At 41.7% G+C, this 16902-nt stretch overlaps 1 protein-coding gene across 1 annotated transcript; it reads right to left on the reverse strand.

Moving 5' to 3' along the window:
* Positions 1-350: 350 nt before the first annotated feature.
* On the reverse strand, positions 351-16040 carry PI16 (peptidase inhibitor 16). Its single transcript, XM_060773160.2, has 5 exons — positions 15577-16040; positions 5945-6163; positions 4124-4233; positions 3597-3685; positions 351-2694 (listed from the first exon to the last, which is right to left on the reverse strand). Exons 1-5 carry the CDS (start codon positions 15745-15747, stop codon positions 1847-1849), a joined length of 1437 nt encoding a protein of 478 aa, XP_060629143.2. The 5' UTR covers positions 15748-16040; the 3' UTR covers positions 351-1846.
* Between the last annotated feature and the right edge of the window lie 862 nt (positions 16041-16902).

Raw genomic sequence — 16902 nt, forward strand, 5'->3', positions numbered from 1 at the left:
TTGAAGTCCAACACACCTGGAGGGCCGAAGTTTGCCAATGCCTGATATAGATCCTCTGTATAACTCTATGGTCAATCCCCAGTAGAAGCTGACTACAGAATTGCTTTGGGGAACCTGGAGATTCTTAGAGAGTACATCAAAACAAATCCACAAATAAATCCACAAAAGTCAGATTTCCAGTTATCTTATAAACCTACAACTTTGTATTTCAGGCCAAAAAAATGTACTCCAAAGAGCAGAATGATGAAAAAAATCACTGGTATCTCAGAAAATATGAGGACAAATTATGTAGCAGTCTCAGAAGAGAATGCTGTGCATAATGGGAGTGAATAATAAGGAAAGAGGGGTAAACAACAAGAAAGAATGGCTGTTTGAACAGATGGGCGTCTGTGAATCTTTCCTGGGTGGCTCCATCAGTAGATCTTCAGTAACACTGCCACCTGCTTTGATATTTTGAAAAAAGAAGAAGAGGAAAAATCAGCTGAGGAGAAACGGACTTTTTCTGGTTCCATGCAGATCCAGTACAATGGAAAGAAAGAGTGTGCGTCATGCAAGATACCTGCGCACAACTAAAGAGAGATCAAGTCTAACTCACGTCCCAATTATGAATGCAAGATAATGCAGACAGGCCCTCTGAGGATCAAGAGATAGAATTAGCGAGAAAGTAATGCAGCAAGCAGATCAGCTCTTCAGATAGAGATTTGGAGAAAGGGCCAAGAATCACTAAGACAGTTATTTGGTCTAAATAATGTAACATAAGGGGGAGAAATCTGGAACAACTCATTCAACACACACAATCCATCTCCCACACAAATATCTGAGGCTTGTGCACACCATCATTTATTTATTGGCAGATGCAGCTCATGCATATTATGTTTTTACACAGACTCACATCAGTCTCTCCAATCAGTCATTCACTTCCTCTGATGGGCAGGTTACCTCAGCCTGCAGGACTGGGCATGAACAATTATGTTATAAACCTACAACTTTGTGTTTTAGGTTTAAAAAAACAGGTCCATCATTTGGAACAAATTAAAGAGAGTAACACAGTCTATATTACTAAAACTACTTATAAGATTCAGTTTCATATGATCTATGACACTTCAGACCAGGAATGGATTGACAAGTAGAAGCTCCAGTATAGGGATGGACTTTCCCGTTGGTTATTGGTTTGATGTTTTGATGTTTTGCTTTTATATTTTGTAATAATGTTGTTGTTTATATATTTTAATGAGCTATATTTTAACCATGTTGATCGGGCTCAGCCCTATATAAGCCGCCCTGAGTCCCTTTGGGGAGATGGAGGCGGGTACAAAAATAAAATTATTATTTCTGGTTCCCAAACCACAGCCAAGTTGGAAAAACAGAGGAGTGATACACAAACACAATCCTACTAACAACTATGGCATCTGCAATAATATGGATAATTGTGAACATTTCTACTCATCACAGGTGAGTTCTTGGTAGTGTGGGGCTCCATGACAGTGTTCTAGATCTGGATTCTGACCCCCTGTAAAGCTCATGTGAAAATAAAATAGGAAAAAAGGTCAGACATGCACCACATTCCTGGTTATTGAAAAACATTGGGGTCTTTAAAAAGAAACCACATCACTTAACACATACATCTTTGAGCATCGTTGGAAGCCCCATTGTTTTGGTGAAGTTTGAACCACAGTTTGCCAAGTGTTCAAAGCCTTAGGCATGCTACAATGCTATTCCCAGCAGACTGGAACCCTCACAAAAGTGCAGAAAAGAAAACATGCATGCCTGCACATGGGCACACATGCACATCCATGCACCAAAGTTGAAGAACTCTCCTTATAAATACCTTTAATTACATACACTGCTATAAAGAGTTGAGCCAGTAAGGCCTAGCTTTCCTAAGTGCATTCCCCCAAGTGTGCCCACACCAGCTGCACTTGCTATGTCTCTGCCACCGGGGAAGGGAGGAAAAACAAGGAGCGTAGGGGTATCGGAAAGTCAGCTCTTTCAGGGCAACCTTTATTTCTTCATGATGGGCAATTTGTTTACATCCAAGACAGGGCAGGCAGACAGAGACTGAATCTGCCTTACCTGCAGAGGACTGAATGGCATTGCTTTGTCTTTTTATAGCTTTGGCATAGGCTGACAAACGATGGCTTGCAGGTTTTTTAGAGATGGGGGGAAGCTTAGGGTCCGAGGGAGGCTTAGGGAAGGATAGAGGTCTGGGATATGAGGGAGGCTTAGCAACAGAAGGTGGTTTGGGGATGGGTGGCTGTTTGGGAATGGACGGCGGTTTGGATGGTGGTTTAGGAGTGGAGGGCAATTTGGGGGTAGAATGTACTGGTTTCTCCATGGTAGGTTTGGGTGTGATTAAACCATCAGATGAAGGAATATCTGTATGGGTATCTTGCTGAGTTTGTAGGGAGGTAGGACTAGGAGTTAAGTCCTCTAGGCCTCCTGTAGTCACCAAAGGGGGAACGGTCCCATCTGCGTTTGCCTGAAGTTCTGGAGATTTTGTAAGGTCCACGTCTAAAGCTGACTCTTGGGAAGTGGTTGGCCCTCCTGCCGTTGGAGTATCAGATCCTGTTTCTATCCCAGTTTGCGTACTTTCTGGTGTTTCTGGTGATGAGCCTTTTGTGGTGTCTTCAGGAGCTAGGGTTTCACTCAAGGTGGGTCCAGGAGATGCAGTAGTTTCCTCATCAGCACTGGATTCTGGTAACAAAAAAGTTAGCAGCAAAATCAGCTTGCACACACCCATACAGCCACAACCTATTTCCAGAAGGCCATGCAGAAGAACAATTTGATCTTTTACTTTCATGAGCCACATTTCTGTGGTAATCACAGGGTTGGCCCTATTATGAGACAGAGTGAGGTCATTGTCTCAAAGGCTGCAGGTTTTGGATGCTTTTAAAGGGCACCAAGTTCTCAACTACCTTATTTATTTACAACTTGGGCTTGGTGACCACTTGAATTTTCTGCCACAGGTTCAAAAGGGTCTGTGGCTCAGCTTTAGTAAGTGATATCACAGTCAAAATATAAGGAACGGACAGTTGAGAGGGCCTGTCTCAGATAAAGAACCAGTAATAGTCAGACAGGGGCAAATTATTGTTGTTAATTTAATTTAACCATAAAGGATATGCCATTTGATTTGTCTGCCAAAAGAAAAGAGACCAGATCAAGTGTAGCTTAATCTTCAGAGTATTATTTTATTATTATGCTTTCAAATAATTTCACACTTTTAAAAATGAAAGGACATTTTAAGAGGACCATTATGTTTTAACATTTTATTATCCTTTTTTAGTATTTTCTTGTTTAAGCACTTGTGTAAGCTATCTTGTTTCCCCAGCCAAAAGAAAGGTGGGATAGAAATAAAATAAATAAGAAATTGGTCTATAAATATTGTAGAACAAAACTGGAAGAGAACACGGCTCTTCCTATCATACCAGTATGTATTCACACCTTTATTTATTTGGGCCATTCCTGGAGTCACTCAAAGTTGGAAGTTTGCTATCCCTTACACATCATACGTCTAGTCCATGGGAATAGCGTGCAAATAAGGATCTTGCTGCCTCACCTGCTTTTACATGAGAACTTCTCTAGTTCCAGACACTTACCGCAGAGAGCATCCTTACATGAATAACCTTCTGGACACATGGAACATGGCTCGCCTTCCTTGTATGGTTTACGTCCTTTTACATTCCCCCTAAAAATTAAAATTACTCAAATTGACTCAAACAAATAAGGCATTTTGTTGAGCAAAACTCTTCCAGGTAACTGTATTAGTGCATGGCTAAAGAGGCTAGAATACTAGATACTTATTACCATTATGCACTGAGATTCTAGAACAGGCATGGGAAAACTTTGTCCCTCCAGGTGGTTTGGACTTCAACTCCCACAATTCCTAGCTTCAGGCCCCATCCTTTTTCCCCTCAGCTGCTAAAGAGACATGAAGGAGATAAGACACTTTTGCCTGTTACACTTGAATCAGCAGCATTGCTGAGCTAAACAAACATTTAGTTTGACCTGACTGAAAATCAATTCAATTGGAACATGAATGGGTCTTTCATGTTTAGGGTAGGGTAAAGTAGGATAGGGTAAGATAGGTTAGGGTAGGGCAGGGTAAGGCAGGAAAGGCACTTACGGGGGTTCATAGTTGCAGACTACTAAATGCATATCGGTGTCATTGACAACTTCCAGGGTCTCACAAAAAACCGTTCCGCAGCCAACACGCTCGGTGTTTGCCCAAACCACCTAAAGCAGCAGGAAAAAAAGAGAAGAAAAACAGCTTGCTGAAGATGACTCTGCATTTACATGGATACCATGCATCTTCTCATTTATTCCTGAAAATCCAAACATTTCTCTCATAAGATGGCATTTCTTTAGCTTTTTTTTTTCACGCTGTCTCTGTTTCTTAGATAATATTCTTAGACAGGGTATTTTTTTATTTAGCTTCAATTGACAGTGCTGTCCCAACCATTAGGCAAAGTGAGGAAGCTACCCCAGACACAAGATTATATCTTGGAGGATTCACAGAAAGAAGAGATGAAGGAAACATCCCTAAGAGTATTAGTATTAGAGGGGTCAGGATAGGTAGACACTGAGGAAGAGCACTTCATGTCACTCAAACTATCTAACCCAGTGGTTCTCAACCTGTGGGTCCCCAGGTGTTTTGGCCTACAACTCCCTGAAATGCCAGCCAGTTTACCAGCTGTCAGGATTTCTGGGAGTTGAAGGCCAAAACATCTGGGGACCCACAGGTTGAGAACCACTCATCTAGCCCAAATACTATTGCCCATTGTGGGACATTCTTTACTCTTCAGTGCTAAGTGTTGTTGCATTGCCAACATAAACTAAGTCAGCATTGACAAAGTATAGTCCAGTGGTTCCCAACCTTTGGTCCTCCCATTGTTTTGGACTTCAACTTCCAGAAATCCCAACCAGCTTACCAGCTGTTAGAAACTGTGGGAGCTGAAGTCCAAAACACCCAGAGGACCAAAGGTTGGAAACCACTGGTATAGTCAAACACTAGAACCAATGTGGTAAAATGGTTTGAGTGTTGGACTCCCCATTCAGCCATTGAAACTCACTCATTCAGCCTCAGAGGAAGGCAAAGACAAAACTCTACTAAACAAATTGTGCCATGACAGGTTTGACTTAGGGTCGCCATACACTGGAAATGACTTGAAAGAACATAACAGCAAATAGTCAACACATCTGGAGGGTAATGAGAGTGGAAAGACTGTCTTGTGCAATTTAGGTAAGTGAACATTTCATTTCATGTATACCAACTATGTGTACACACACATTTCTTTATAAAGGAAAAATCCCCACTGACAGGAGGAGCAATAGTGGCGTCAGGAGATCTTTACGAGGAAAGTAACAATGTGCATAAAAATTATATATTGCAGAACTACAAGCTGAACATCATTACCTCCCTTGACATAGCCTGGAAATCAGTGGTGGCAAATGACTCCCATGTCAGCAGGATGATAAATCCACTCCAGGTTTTAGAGTAAACTTTAAAATAGCTATCAGTGCTGAAACTAACATAGAGAATTGGGTTCAGCACTTTGTAAGGCTTCTTTAAAATTTGAACCAGAACCTAGAGTGGATTCACCACCCTATTTATTATTTATTTATTTATTTATTTATTTATTTACTATATTTGTATACCGCCCTTCTCAGCCCGCAGGCGACCCTAGTGGATAATTCTAGGATTATCCAGATGTGCTCCCTAAGAAACTATGAAAGTAAAATTTCTACTGAAGCCAGAACGTATGGAGATCAAACCAAAACATTGTAAAATTTCTAAGCATAGAATCTGCTGCATAATTTTGTTCTGTCAACCATCAATGAAGCACACACAGCAGTACACATCATTTCCTAGACATTGCTTGAGGTTTTTATGAGCTGCCTTAGGAGAAAGAAGACCTATAAACCAAATAAATAAATATTTGGATACCTGTGTATAGTGACCACACATCTGTCCTTCTTCACATGTTAATGTAGTCATGTTATAATACTGGTATTCATCATACCAACTTTCCACTATTGTCTTCACATCTAGGTCTCCAGACATAGCAAAGAGATTCTCGCCTCGCCGGCCCCTCTCCTTGTTGTGTTCCCAAATGCATTTTGTTGCATAGTCTTTGGCAATGGCTTCCAATTCTGTATCCCAGCTCTGAAATCACAACCAGAATGTCATCAGCACACAGAAGGGTTTTTCACACAAGCCAACGAGGGAAGTTAATACTCAGCATTTGAAAATAAACTCCCCGGCCTGCATAGCAACTGGCAGGCCTGGTGTTTCGTCCAGGACAAGCAAGTGGTTGCCATCACAATGAAAAATGTGGCTCAAGATTTGAAAGTTTTTCCAGCTTCATCTGTAAATCATTTGCACCTTGGAAGTAAAATATTACCCATCCTAGTCAGCTATTAGCAATCTTTGAATGCCACCAGTGGAGCAGCAAACATCATCCACTTTTATGAACTTTTTCCAGATTCATCTGTAAATCATTTGCACTTTGGAAGTAAAATATTACCTATCCCAGCCAGCTATTAGTTAGCTTTGTATCCCGTCAATGAAGTAGAAAATGTGGTCTATTTAGTTTGAACTTTAAAGGAGCTAACCAAAGTTCTGAATGTATTTAAAGGCTCGAATTCATGATTCTGGATAGTTCAGACTACAACCCAAAGAGAACACACTGCCCAATGACATGGAAATTACCAGCTCCCATTAGGTCTAGGAAAGATTATCCCTGCATTAAAGAACACATTGTTGTAGAAAAAGGTTTCATGTTCCTTGGTAGAATGGGACCTCTGGAGTAGCAGAGCATGGAAATATAGCATCCCCCATCCCAATTTATACTCAGTGATCTTTGAAAGAAATCAGTGCTTGTAAACCTCAACTGTTTTTTCCAAAAATAAAAACAGTGGATGTTGAGTACTAAAACCCCTTGGATGCTTTTGTAAATTCCAACCAAAGGAAAAAATCTATCTGCAAACTAGTATGCAACATCAGTATGCAGTGAATATACTCCAGCATGAAAAGTCAGTGTATGATACGTTGGATTATACATGTATGTAACAGTCAGCCTTCCATTTCTGTGAGTCTGACTTTTACAGATTTGATTAAAATGTTCTCCCTGGGAATCTCTAGATCCTCTGGTGTGACTTAATGGACAACCTCTGTGGAAACTTGGCCACAGAGTCACATTGGAAGACCTAGAGATTTCTAGAAAGATGTTCTAATAGGTTTTTCAAGTGTTTTTTTATTTGCATTTCCTCCCACTTTTGTCCTGAACCTAGCAGAGCCAGAGGACTGACAGTCTTTATATAAGAATATATGCAAAAATACAAGTAGCTAACCCCAAGACTCAAATATGCAAAATGAGTTGGTTTAAAAGTTAATAACCAATCTGTGTGGACATTCAAAAATTCTGAATTGACTATTTTCTACTATAGGCGAGTGACTAGATTTTAAAGGATTTGGGGGGGGGGGGGGACAAGCCCTCTTGGTATGGAGTGAATTAGCACATCCAAGAAGAAAGGAAGGCAGAAGTAGCATGAACCCAATGGTCCTGTGAGCTAGCTTACTAGATCCAGGAAGCATTCCCCCCCCCCCTCTTTTTTTTAATTGTGGAGAAGCATTTCAAAATGCTTCCTACATGTTGTAAGCTAGCACATTGCAGAGACAGCTACAGTCCAGAACTCACAGCCTGCCACCTCATTTGGCACATACTCATTAGTTTTTATCTAATGGTTCTGAAGCCAGTAGCAAAGCCCTCCCTCTTTCAACCATGCGGAAAAGGAATGGATAGTAAATGCGCATAACTCCTCCCTGTTGTGAAAATAAAGGCATGCCCAGTTTAACAGCTGTGTTTGGCCAGAGCCAATGCAAACATCTGGAAAGCTTGTTACTTAACAGAGACCAACAGCTGCTTGCCAACGGATCCCTCCAGTGTAGTGAATATGATAGACAAGGCTCGTCTTATCCAGCTGTGTTTCTTGGTCTCCTTTTGCAGCAGTTGCTAAGCAAGAAGAGGCAATGGCTTTCATATAGGGAGAGCATTCAAGAACTTTGTAGTACAAAACCCAAGGTTTTTTTTTAAAGGGAGCTTCCAGGGCTTGACTCCCTGTCCAAAACAATCAAGCAAAGGCACCAAACTTTGACTAACAGGTTCGGAGGCCCACGTGCAAAGAAGCCTTCCTGAAGTTTGCCACTTGGCTGCATGAACACAGAGTGGTGTCATCTATTTAGTCAGGAGGAAGAATGCCTTTGCTTTGAAGGAGGTGCAGGAAACTGTTCTGGTTCCAATCAACTTCCAGGCATAAGATTCACTATTGAGCTAGACACTATCAGCATCCCCGGGGTAAGTTTCCCACTTCGTTCTGGTTATGGCATTGTACAGGGCTTTCCACAGCTATACACAGATGATCAAAAGTGTTTGCAAACTTAGTGGAGTCTGCAAAAAAAGTGCAACGGAGTGCAACATGCAATGGAGAAGGGAAACACATAGCCCTCATTGTTATACGACTGCTTGCTTGCTTGCTTATTTATTTATTTATTTATTTAGAGTATTTGTATTTGTATCCCATCCTTCTCAACCCCCGAAGGGGGACTTGGGATGGCTCACAATTGGCAATCACTAGATGCCGAGAAGAAATAGAGCACGACAATTAACATGCAATAAAAATACATTAAAAATATTGGCCCTTAAAATATTAACACAACCAAGTCTGGTTGTTCCCAGCACACCTTCTTATTGGCTGGTCCTACTAGGGTCATATTGCCAGGTTTTCAAAACAGCAACGAGAGACAGTCAAAATGTATGGTATACAGGATTGACACTCAAGAAGTAGCTACCAACATATGTTTGTTCTATCTAAATGTCAAAATGAAAGTATTGATTTGGAGTCAAGAGGATTCACCTGAGAAATGGAGCAACCACCCAAGGCAGAGACTTTCTGTTGAGCCATTTGCTGATGATGTATCTCATCTCCTTCCAGAATTTATATTGTGGTACATGACACATCTTCCAAAACCTTTTGAGGTAGAGGAAGAACTCTAGAAAGGGTTATATGGATTAGCTGTCCCTGTAACCCTCTCAGGGTCCATATACACTGCAGAATTAATGCAGTTTAACACAACTTTAACTGCTATGGCTAAAGGCTATACAGTCATGGCGGTTGTAGTTTACCAGATCTTTAGTCTTCTTTGCCAAAGAGTGCAAAATATGATTAACAGATCTACAGACTGTCATGATAATGCTCATTCTGTTTCCTTAAAACTCTGTCCCTTCCATGTAGCAGGGGGAAAGTGAACTTAAAATGGGTAGCATGTAATGTTATGCAACAGGAACAATCACCAAAGGTTTTGATTTGTTTTGTTGTTGTTTTCATGTCAAGAGTGACTTAAGAAACTGCAAGTCGCTTCTGGTATGAGAGAATTGACATTGCCCAGGGGATGGTGAGATGTTTGATGTTTTACCATCCTTGTGGGAGGCTTCTCTAATGTCCCTGCATGGGGAGTTGGAGCTGACAGAAGGAGCTCAATCCGCTCTCCCCAGATTCAAACCTCTGACCTGTCGGTCAGCAGTCCTGCTGGCACAAGGGTTTAAACCATTGCACCATCGGGGACTCCATCACCAAAGGTGAGAGTCCCACTTCTATGCCAGTTTGCCACCTCCATGCCACAAAGCCCTTAGACCACATTGTGGCATCCTACAGTCCTCAGTGTGTTATGTGCACTTGAATTGCAAGTGCAGGGAGAGGTGCACCTACAGCAGGGCTTCTAAACCTATGGAAAGATTTCAGGGCATCTGTGAGCTTGAAATGGAAAAAAAACTTATTATCTTTATTTTCTCTTACCTCCGACTGTAATCTAGCCTTTCCTACATTATGAATATATGCAATGAATGACAGTAGGATTCATTTCATATCATGTTATAGTTGTTGCATATTGCAAAAAATCTCTCACGCTCATCCATACTTTGAAATTGCAGTAACTGTCAAACCCAATGCTAGATCACACAACATTGCAGTCCTGCTTAAAGACATGCTGATGTTGAGTGTCATAAATTATCTGCTGCTACATTCTGAGAAGAGGTCTGTGGTTTTCACCTGACTGGCAAAAGGATCTATGGAACAAAAGAGGTTAACAACCCCTGCCTTACAGCAACTTTACCAGGCTCTCCTGCACCAATTAAACCCATTTAATCCTGCAGTGTATAAATTCCCCTCCTTACTAAAGAAATCTATTAAAAATCACCTTTGTCTCTGCATGTGCTTAAAGTGCCTCTGAGTAGCAACAGGTTCAAGACATAGAACCCATAATTCTCTCCCTGTAGAATAGAAACATCCCTTTCTATAAGCTCTGGGAGTGGTTGAAATAGCAGATCTAGTTTGAGTTTATTATTCCCTTTTTATGATGCAAAACCAGAATCCTCATACAACAGCTGTGTTTCTTGTTCCATTAAATATACCATAGTTTGGCAAGCATCACTCAATGTATATAACTGTTTCCATGGCAACCAGTTCTGCTGACCCAAACAAAAAGTGAAAAGTGTGACTTCAGAAAGGGAATTAGTAACAGGAGAACCATGGAAGTATAGCTCCTGATCTGTGAAAAATAAGCCTTGTGCTGTTGGAAGTAACTTTACAGCATACATATTTGGAGCAAAGTAGCTAAGGCCATGCAGAACATTGGCAAAAGGAATGATGGAACAATGGTCTAGTCTAGCAGCCAAAGTTATTGCTATTTATTCATCACAGTGATTTCTACACCCACCTAGATTGAACCAAAATGTCTGTCAAAGAAGCTCCTTTTTCATCACCCCTTGCTATGCCTGCCCACTCTCTTTTCACCCCTGTCCTCTGTCAAGACAGAATTCATTATCTACATCTGCACTGCAAACATGGTGAAGGCTTGGAGAAGCAACCTTCTGGTGCCAAGTTGCAGAAGCATAGCTGCAGTAAACAGTCCAATAAAGCCTTGAGCTGGGAAAGAATGGGATTTTACCACAACTGATCCTACTGAAGCTATGCATGGTCGACTAACACAGCAAGGTAAATAGCAGCTTCCCCAGAATCTCTTACTGAGTGTGTGTGAAGAGCAAAATGGAAAAGGGAGAAGCAGATGAGTCCACTTCTTCAGCTGCTTCTGAACAGCAGTCTGGGCATCAAAATAGAAATCGTAAGAAAAATCAAAGCTGATGAAAAGGGAGAAAAACATCCCCGGATGCATTTTAGAAAATGTTTCTAAGTGCTCTCTAGAATATTCAAAATGTTTTTGTTTAGAATAATAGTATCATAGAGTTGGAAGAGACCTCATGGACCATGCAGTTCAGCCCACTGCCGAGAAACAGGAAAATTGCAATCAAAGCACCCCTGACAGATGGCCATCCAGCCTCTTTTTAAAAGCCTCCAAAGAAGGTACCTCCACCATACTCCAGGGATAGAGTTCCACTGCTGAACAAGTCTCACAGTCAGGAAGTTCTTCCTGATGTTCAGGTGGAATCTCCTTTCCTGTAGTTTGAAGCCATTGTTCCACATCCTAGTGGAACAATGCCCCGGAGTATGGTGGAGGTACCTTCTTTGGAGGCTTTTAAAAAGAGGCTGGATGGCCATCTGTCAGGGGTGCTTTGATTGCAATTTTCCTGTTTCTCAGCAGTGGAAAACAACTTTGCTCCCTCATCCCTATGACTTCCACTCAGATATTTATACATGGCCATGACGTCTCCTCTCAGCCTTCTCTTCTGCAGGCTAAACATGCCCAGCTGTTTGTTCTCCAGACCCTTGTGCCCTCTTCTGGACACATTCCAGCTTGTCAACATCTCCCTTCAATCGTGGTGCCCAAAATTGGACACAGTATTGGCTGTCTCTCCCAACTTGATGTTGTCTGCAAACTTGATGGTCATGCCTTCTAAACCTTCATCTAAGGCATGAATAAATTGTTTAGATGATGCAAGGCTTTTTTGACCTGGCTGTTTCATTTCACAAGTACATACTATTTGTTCTTAATAAAACCTTTGCTGAACCATTGAATTGCATTTCCTTTTTCTGAGAGGAATTTATTCCTATTATTTCCATGTTGTTTCTGCCTCTGGTAACAAATATTATGTTGAAGAAGATCTGCTTTGTTATAGGTATATCTGTAATTTATTTGAACTTGCAGCATTTGGCTCATGTCTCCACAGTATTGCAAGGAAGGTTTTTGCCCATAGATCCCTCACTGTTGACTCCAATCACTAGCAGAAGCTCTGCTTTATCTCTAACCTAGCTATTCACCAAGTCAGAAAGTACAAGAAGCAGGGCTTTTAAAGGAATTGTACCAATATTTTGAAATTCTATCACCATGTACTTTACTCACTGACTACAGCAACTTATCTAACACATAAGGCAGAAGTGTAGTCTGAGTTGCAAAGGTTAAAACAAACAAAACACACAAATCCTTTTCTCTTTGTCCTCATAAATTAGTCCCCTATTTGCATCTGTTTCCAAATTGCCATATTTATTCAAGTATAATGCACCAATGAATGTAATGCACACTTCAATCTGGAAGGTGTGCAGTACAAAAAAAAAAAAGATTTGCTGTCAAATGTAATGCAAGGCAGTGGTGGCCACGAAAAGGCTGATGGAAACCTGTGCCACTCTGTTTCCCATCAACCTATTAGTGGCCATCATCAGCTTTCCACCAGCCCTTTCACAACCACCACTGCCTCTCCCTCCTCTGTCCCCAGCTGGGATCTCTTGCCCAACAGTGCAGGTTGGTTTAGGTGCGCAATTCTAATATAAATTAAATATAATCCACACCTCAATTTTAGTGATGTAATTTAGCCAATAAATGTGAGTGTTAGACTCAAGTAAATATGGAAATTTACTTCTGTTTTGTTTCCCCCTTTACCCCCCAAAAATAAAGTGAATCCTTTTTACTTTTTCATCTCACTCAAGCTGGTCCAAAGCTCTCCATCAGTCTCCAGCTGAAAGAAGCAGAAGTCAGTATTTTAAAACAGGTAAGCTCAGCAGCAGCCACTCGCTGTCTCAGCTCAACCAGCTGAGCTGCACCACTCTATCACACCTTCATCATTAAAACAGCTACCTACAATGCCGGTAACAGTGGCTGTTTTTGGCCTCCAATGCAACGTGAACAGGCAGGCAGAGCAAATATGCCCAATTGTTTCTAAAGGACACTGTGGAAAACTCTTAACACTGCAACCAGGATGAAATATTACAAGAGTGAAAACAAAAGAAGACCATGTATAAATACGTGAGGGGAAGTCATAGGGAGGAGGGAGCAAGCTTGTTTTCTGCTGCCCTGGAGACCAGGACATGGAACAATGGCTTCAAACCAAAATAAAGGAGATTCCACCTCAAAATTAGAAAGAACTTCCTGACTGTGAGAGCTGTTCAGCAGTGGAACTCTCTGCCCCGGAGTGTGGTGGAGGCGCTTTCTTTGGAGGCTTGTAAGCAGAGGCTGGATAGCCATCTCTTGGGGTGCTTTGATTGCACTTTTCCTGCTTCTTGGCAGGGGGTTGGACTGGATGGCCCAAGAGGTCTCTTCCAACTCTATGATTCTATGATTCTAAGACTGTGGATGAGAGGTGGGAGTAGAGTGTAGTACAGTTATAGCATTGTGATTGACTCATTCGTAAATCATTGAATTAACCAGTTCCCCACCTTTCTCCTAATTTGGGGCTCAAAAGGACTTCGAATATTGGTTAAAACAAAATACAGCTGGAACAATACATAGCACAAGTTTGGAAACCGCTAAAGCAACAGTCTGATGAAAACAGTAAGACGAGTCAAAAACATATTCAAAACATAACACTATGTAACAAAATTTGAACAGTTTTCTATTCCTAGTTTGAAAGTGTTGTTTCCTGATTAATTGGGCAGTACTTACTTTGAAAGTAGTTTTTATACTCCATAAACTTTGTTTTTGTGGCTGCCACAAACAATAGCAAAATGTGCTGCAGGATGTCCCACAAAAACAAAGTTTGTGCAGTTTGATGTATTGTCGAAGGCAGTTGAAACATTCACACCTAGCTCCAGCAGAGAAGAGTCCTTTGTCTCACCCTGGTTATTCCACAGATATATAAACCCTTTTGCCTAGTTACAACCGACCTCACTACCTCTGAGGATGCTTGCCATAGATGCAGGTGAAACGTCAGGAGAGAATGCCTCTAGACCATGGCCATATAGCCCGAAAAAACCTACAACAACCCTTGTGCAGTTTACTAAACCTTTCCCATGATTTATGATAGAACCAATTAGGAAATGACATTTATAACACAGGAACAAAAATGTGTTACATAGTGTAATAAAAGATACAGCACACTTCATTAAAAAAGTCATTCACTTCCAGTTCTAGAGAGAGAGGACATGTTATAAATAAAATTGCTTTGAATGTGATGTTCCTGCTTCTTGGCAGGGGGTTGGACTGGATGGCCAACGAGGTCTCTTCCAACTCTATGATTCTATGATTCTATGAAAGTGGTATTATTAAAAGCCAAAGCCCTGTTCAGATAAAATGATCCTGGGGGGAAAAAGACAGCAAACAGGGAGCCAACTGAGAGATGCATGGGAGATGGTTTCCCAGCCTCGGAGCAGCCACTAAGAAGGCTCTTTCCAATGTCCTCCCTAGAAGAGCCTGTGAAAGCCCCCATCCAAGACTGTGAAGGTCAGGCACACTCATATGGATAAATATGGGCTTTCAAATATTCGGTGATCAGACAAGCACTATGAACAGATGTCTAAGACAACTGCATAATGAAATTGCACACAAGATTTCGATGGTAATTGTTTCGGAAGGAGGAGGAGAGGAAATCAAAATGAATTAGCAATGTCAAACTGCTCTTGGTGAGCCAATTTCCCTGCAACGGTAGCAAAACCTAAACAAAAGAGGTCTGCCTTGTATCCCCTGCAGCTAATGAATTGCACATGTCCCACCATATCTTCCAAAATAACAAAGCACTGCCCCATTGCCTCCACCTGTACAGCCCAAATGATCCTGGGATGAGAACTGGGATCCAAGAAGTTGTGTATTCTTCTTATACAAATAAGAGTGGGAGGGATGAGAAGAATAGGAACATGCCCAAGTTTATAGAGCAGCTCAGCCAGGATCCAAAGTCCTGTAGCCAAGACCACACCGCTTTCTTTGACTTAATAATCATAGGCTAATTCACAACAGGATGTTGATAAAATTGGGATAATCCTTTCCACTTAAAGATCCCAGAAAAACACTTAGTGCAAACATCTCAAGAGAGCCCAAGGGGTTAGCTAACCTCTAAAGTTACGCACATACATTCCTATTGGCTATAACAAGTATTTATCTGGCATCATGCACGAGTAAGCATTAAGCAGGTTTGCAGACACCATCTACCTGGATTCAGTTAGATCTCAAAAGACTCAGATACCTTTGCCTCATCAGTTTGATGCAGATGCTTCACAGAAAGGAAGGTGGAAGAGGGACTTTATGAAACACAAAAGAAGTTGCTGTTTCAATAGAAAGGTCCTTCGCAAATTAGGATCAGAAGACCCCCTGCATTCCCACATTGCAGCCGCATCCAGGGCTACTACCCACCTCTCACTTACCATTTTCAACATATCTGCTGCTGGAGGTGAGACCTTCGACCGGTACTGGTTGTGCAGGTCCAGGATCAGCTTTTTGTCCTCGCTTGAAAAGGACCAGCTCAGCTCCATGGCTGTGAGCAACAGGAGGAGGAGTGGGGGGAGGAGGGGACTCCGCAGGCCTGAGCTCAGCATTGTGGCACTGTCTTGTTTTAACAGCCCACGGGTCTGGCAGACAGCTTTAAATCTCTTCCCAGAATAAGGAACACCCAAAGCCTAAGATCGCAAGGAAGAAATTTATCTTTTTACTAGAATGCCTCTCAGATCCTCAGAGGGGGACACACCCATTTCGCGGAGTATCACAGATGGAAGAAGAATAATGGTCCTTAAGGGACAATCAGGAGAGCCATGCCCATTTGCTGGAATCAGTGGGATGCAGGGAACCTATATGTGCATCTGTCGCTTCTTCAGAAAGAGGGACTTCGTTTAGGAACCATGCTGCTGAAACCCGATGCTTCACACATCACTGACCCTAGCATCCAACCCTCTCAGACTTGCACATATAACCCTCCCCCCCCCCCCCCCGCCTTCCCAATGTCCCTCTCCAAACATTTGTAACATGCAAATGGAAGGGGGAGAATGTCCCATAAGGAGATCTTCACACATTCTTCTTTTGAAAAGCTATTTTAAATTGTAAGTCGCTCGGAGCACTTTGGTGGAGAGCGACTAATTAAGACATAAAGTGATGATGATGATGATGGTGATGGTGATGGTGATGATGATGATGATGATGATGATGATGAAAAGGAGAGTGTACATTTACTGTGTTTGTAGCATGTGACAGTATGATTAGGCGCTAACACTGAGGTTTTAAAAATGTTTAAAGTCAATACCAAGTCATTACCGGGCTAGTGGTCCTTCCAGGCCATTCTTTGCCTATAGAATTCAACCTCTGATAATTTACACAGTAGTTGTGAGTTCCAGATCATTTGGAAATTACACAATAATAAGAGAGAGTACTAGAAAAACACAAGTGTCACTTTCTACCAGCATTAACTATCTATGAAAGTGTGATTTTGGGGTAAGTGACAAGATATATTTACATCAGGCATAGACAGACTTCGGCCCTCCAGGTGCTTTGAACTTCAACTCCCACAATTCCTAACAGCCAGCTGTTAGAAATTGTGGGAGTTGAAGTCCAAAACACCTGGCCGGCCAAAGTTTGCCCATGTCTGATCCTTCAGCCCTCCACATTCACTAGGGTTAGGGATGAAGGACCCTTTAAAAATGGGGAAATCTTCAGATAATCAAATCTGCAAAAGTTAAACCCAAAAACATAGAGGTGTGACT

The sequence above is a fragment of the Anolis sagrei genome, chromosome 4 (assembly GCF_037176765.1).
Source record: "Anolis sagrei isolate rAnoSag1 chromosome 4, rAnoSag1.mat, whole genome shotgun sequence".
NCBI lineage: Eukaryota > Metazoa > Chordata > Lepidosauria > Squamata > Dactyloidae > Anolis > Anolis sagrei.

Excerpts from the sequence above, each read along its gene's own strand:
- PI16 (XM_060773160.2), bottom strand. The coding sequence starts at position 15,747 with ATGCTGAGCTCAGGCCTGCGGAGTCCCCTCCTCCCCCCACTCCTCCTC. Across the intron at positions 6,164-15,576 it reads CAGCAGATATGTTGAAAATG|AGCTGGGATACAGAATTGGA; the intron begins GTAAGTGAGAGG and ends TTGTGATTTCAG. Across the intron at positions 3,686-4,123 it reads GTCTGCAACTATGAACCCCC|GGGGAATGTAAAAGGACGTA; the intron begins GTAAGTGCCTTT and ends TTTAATTTTTAG.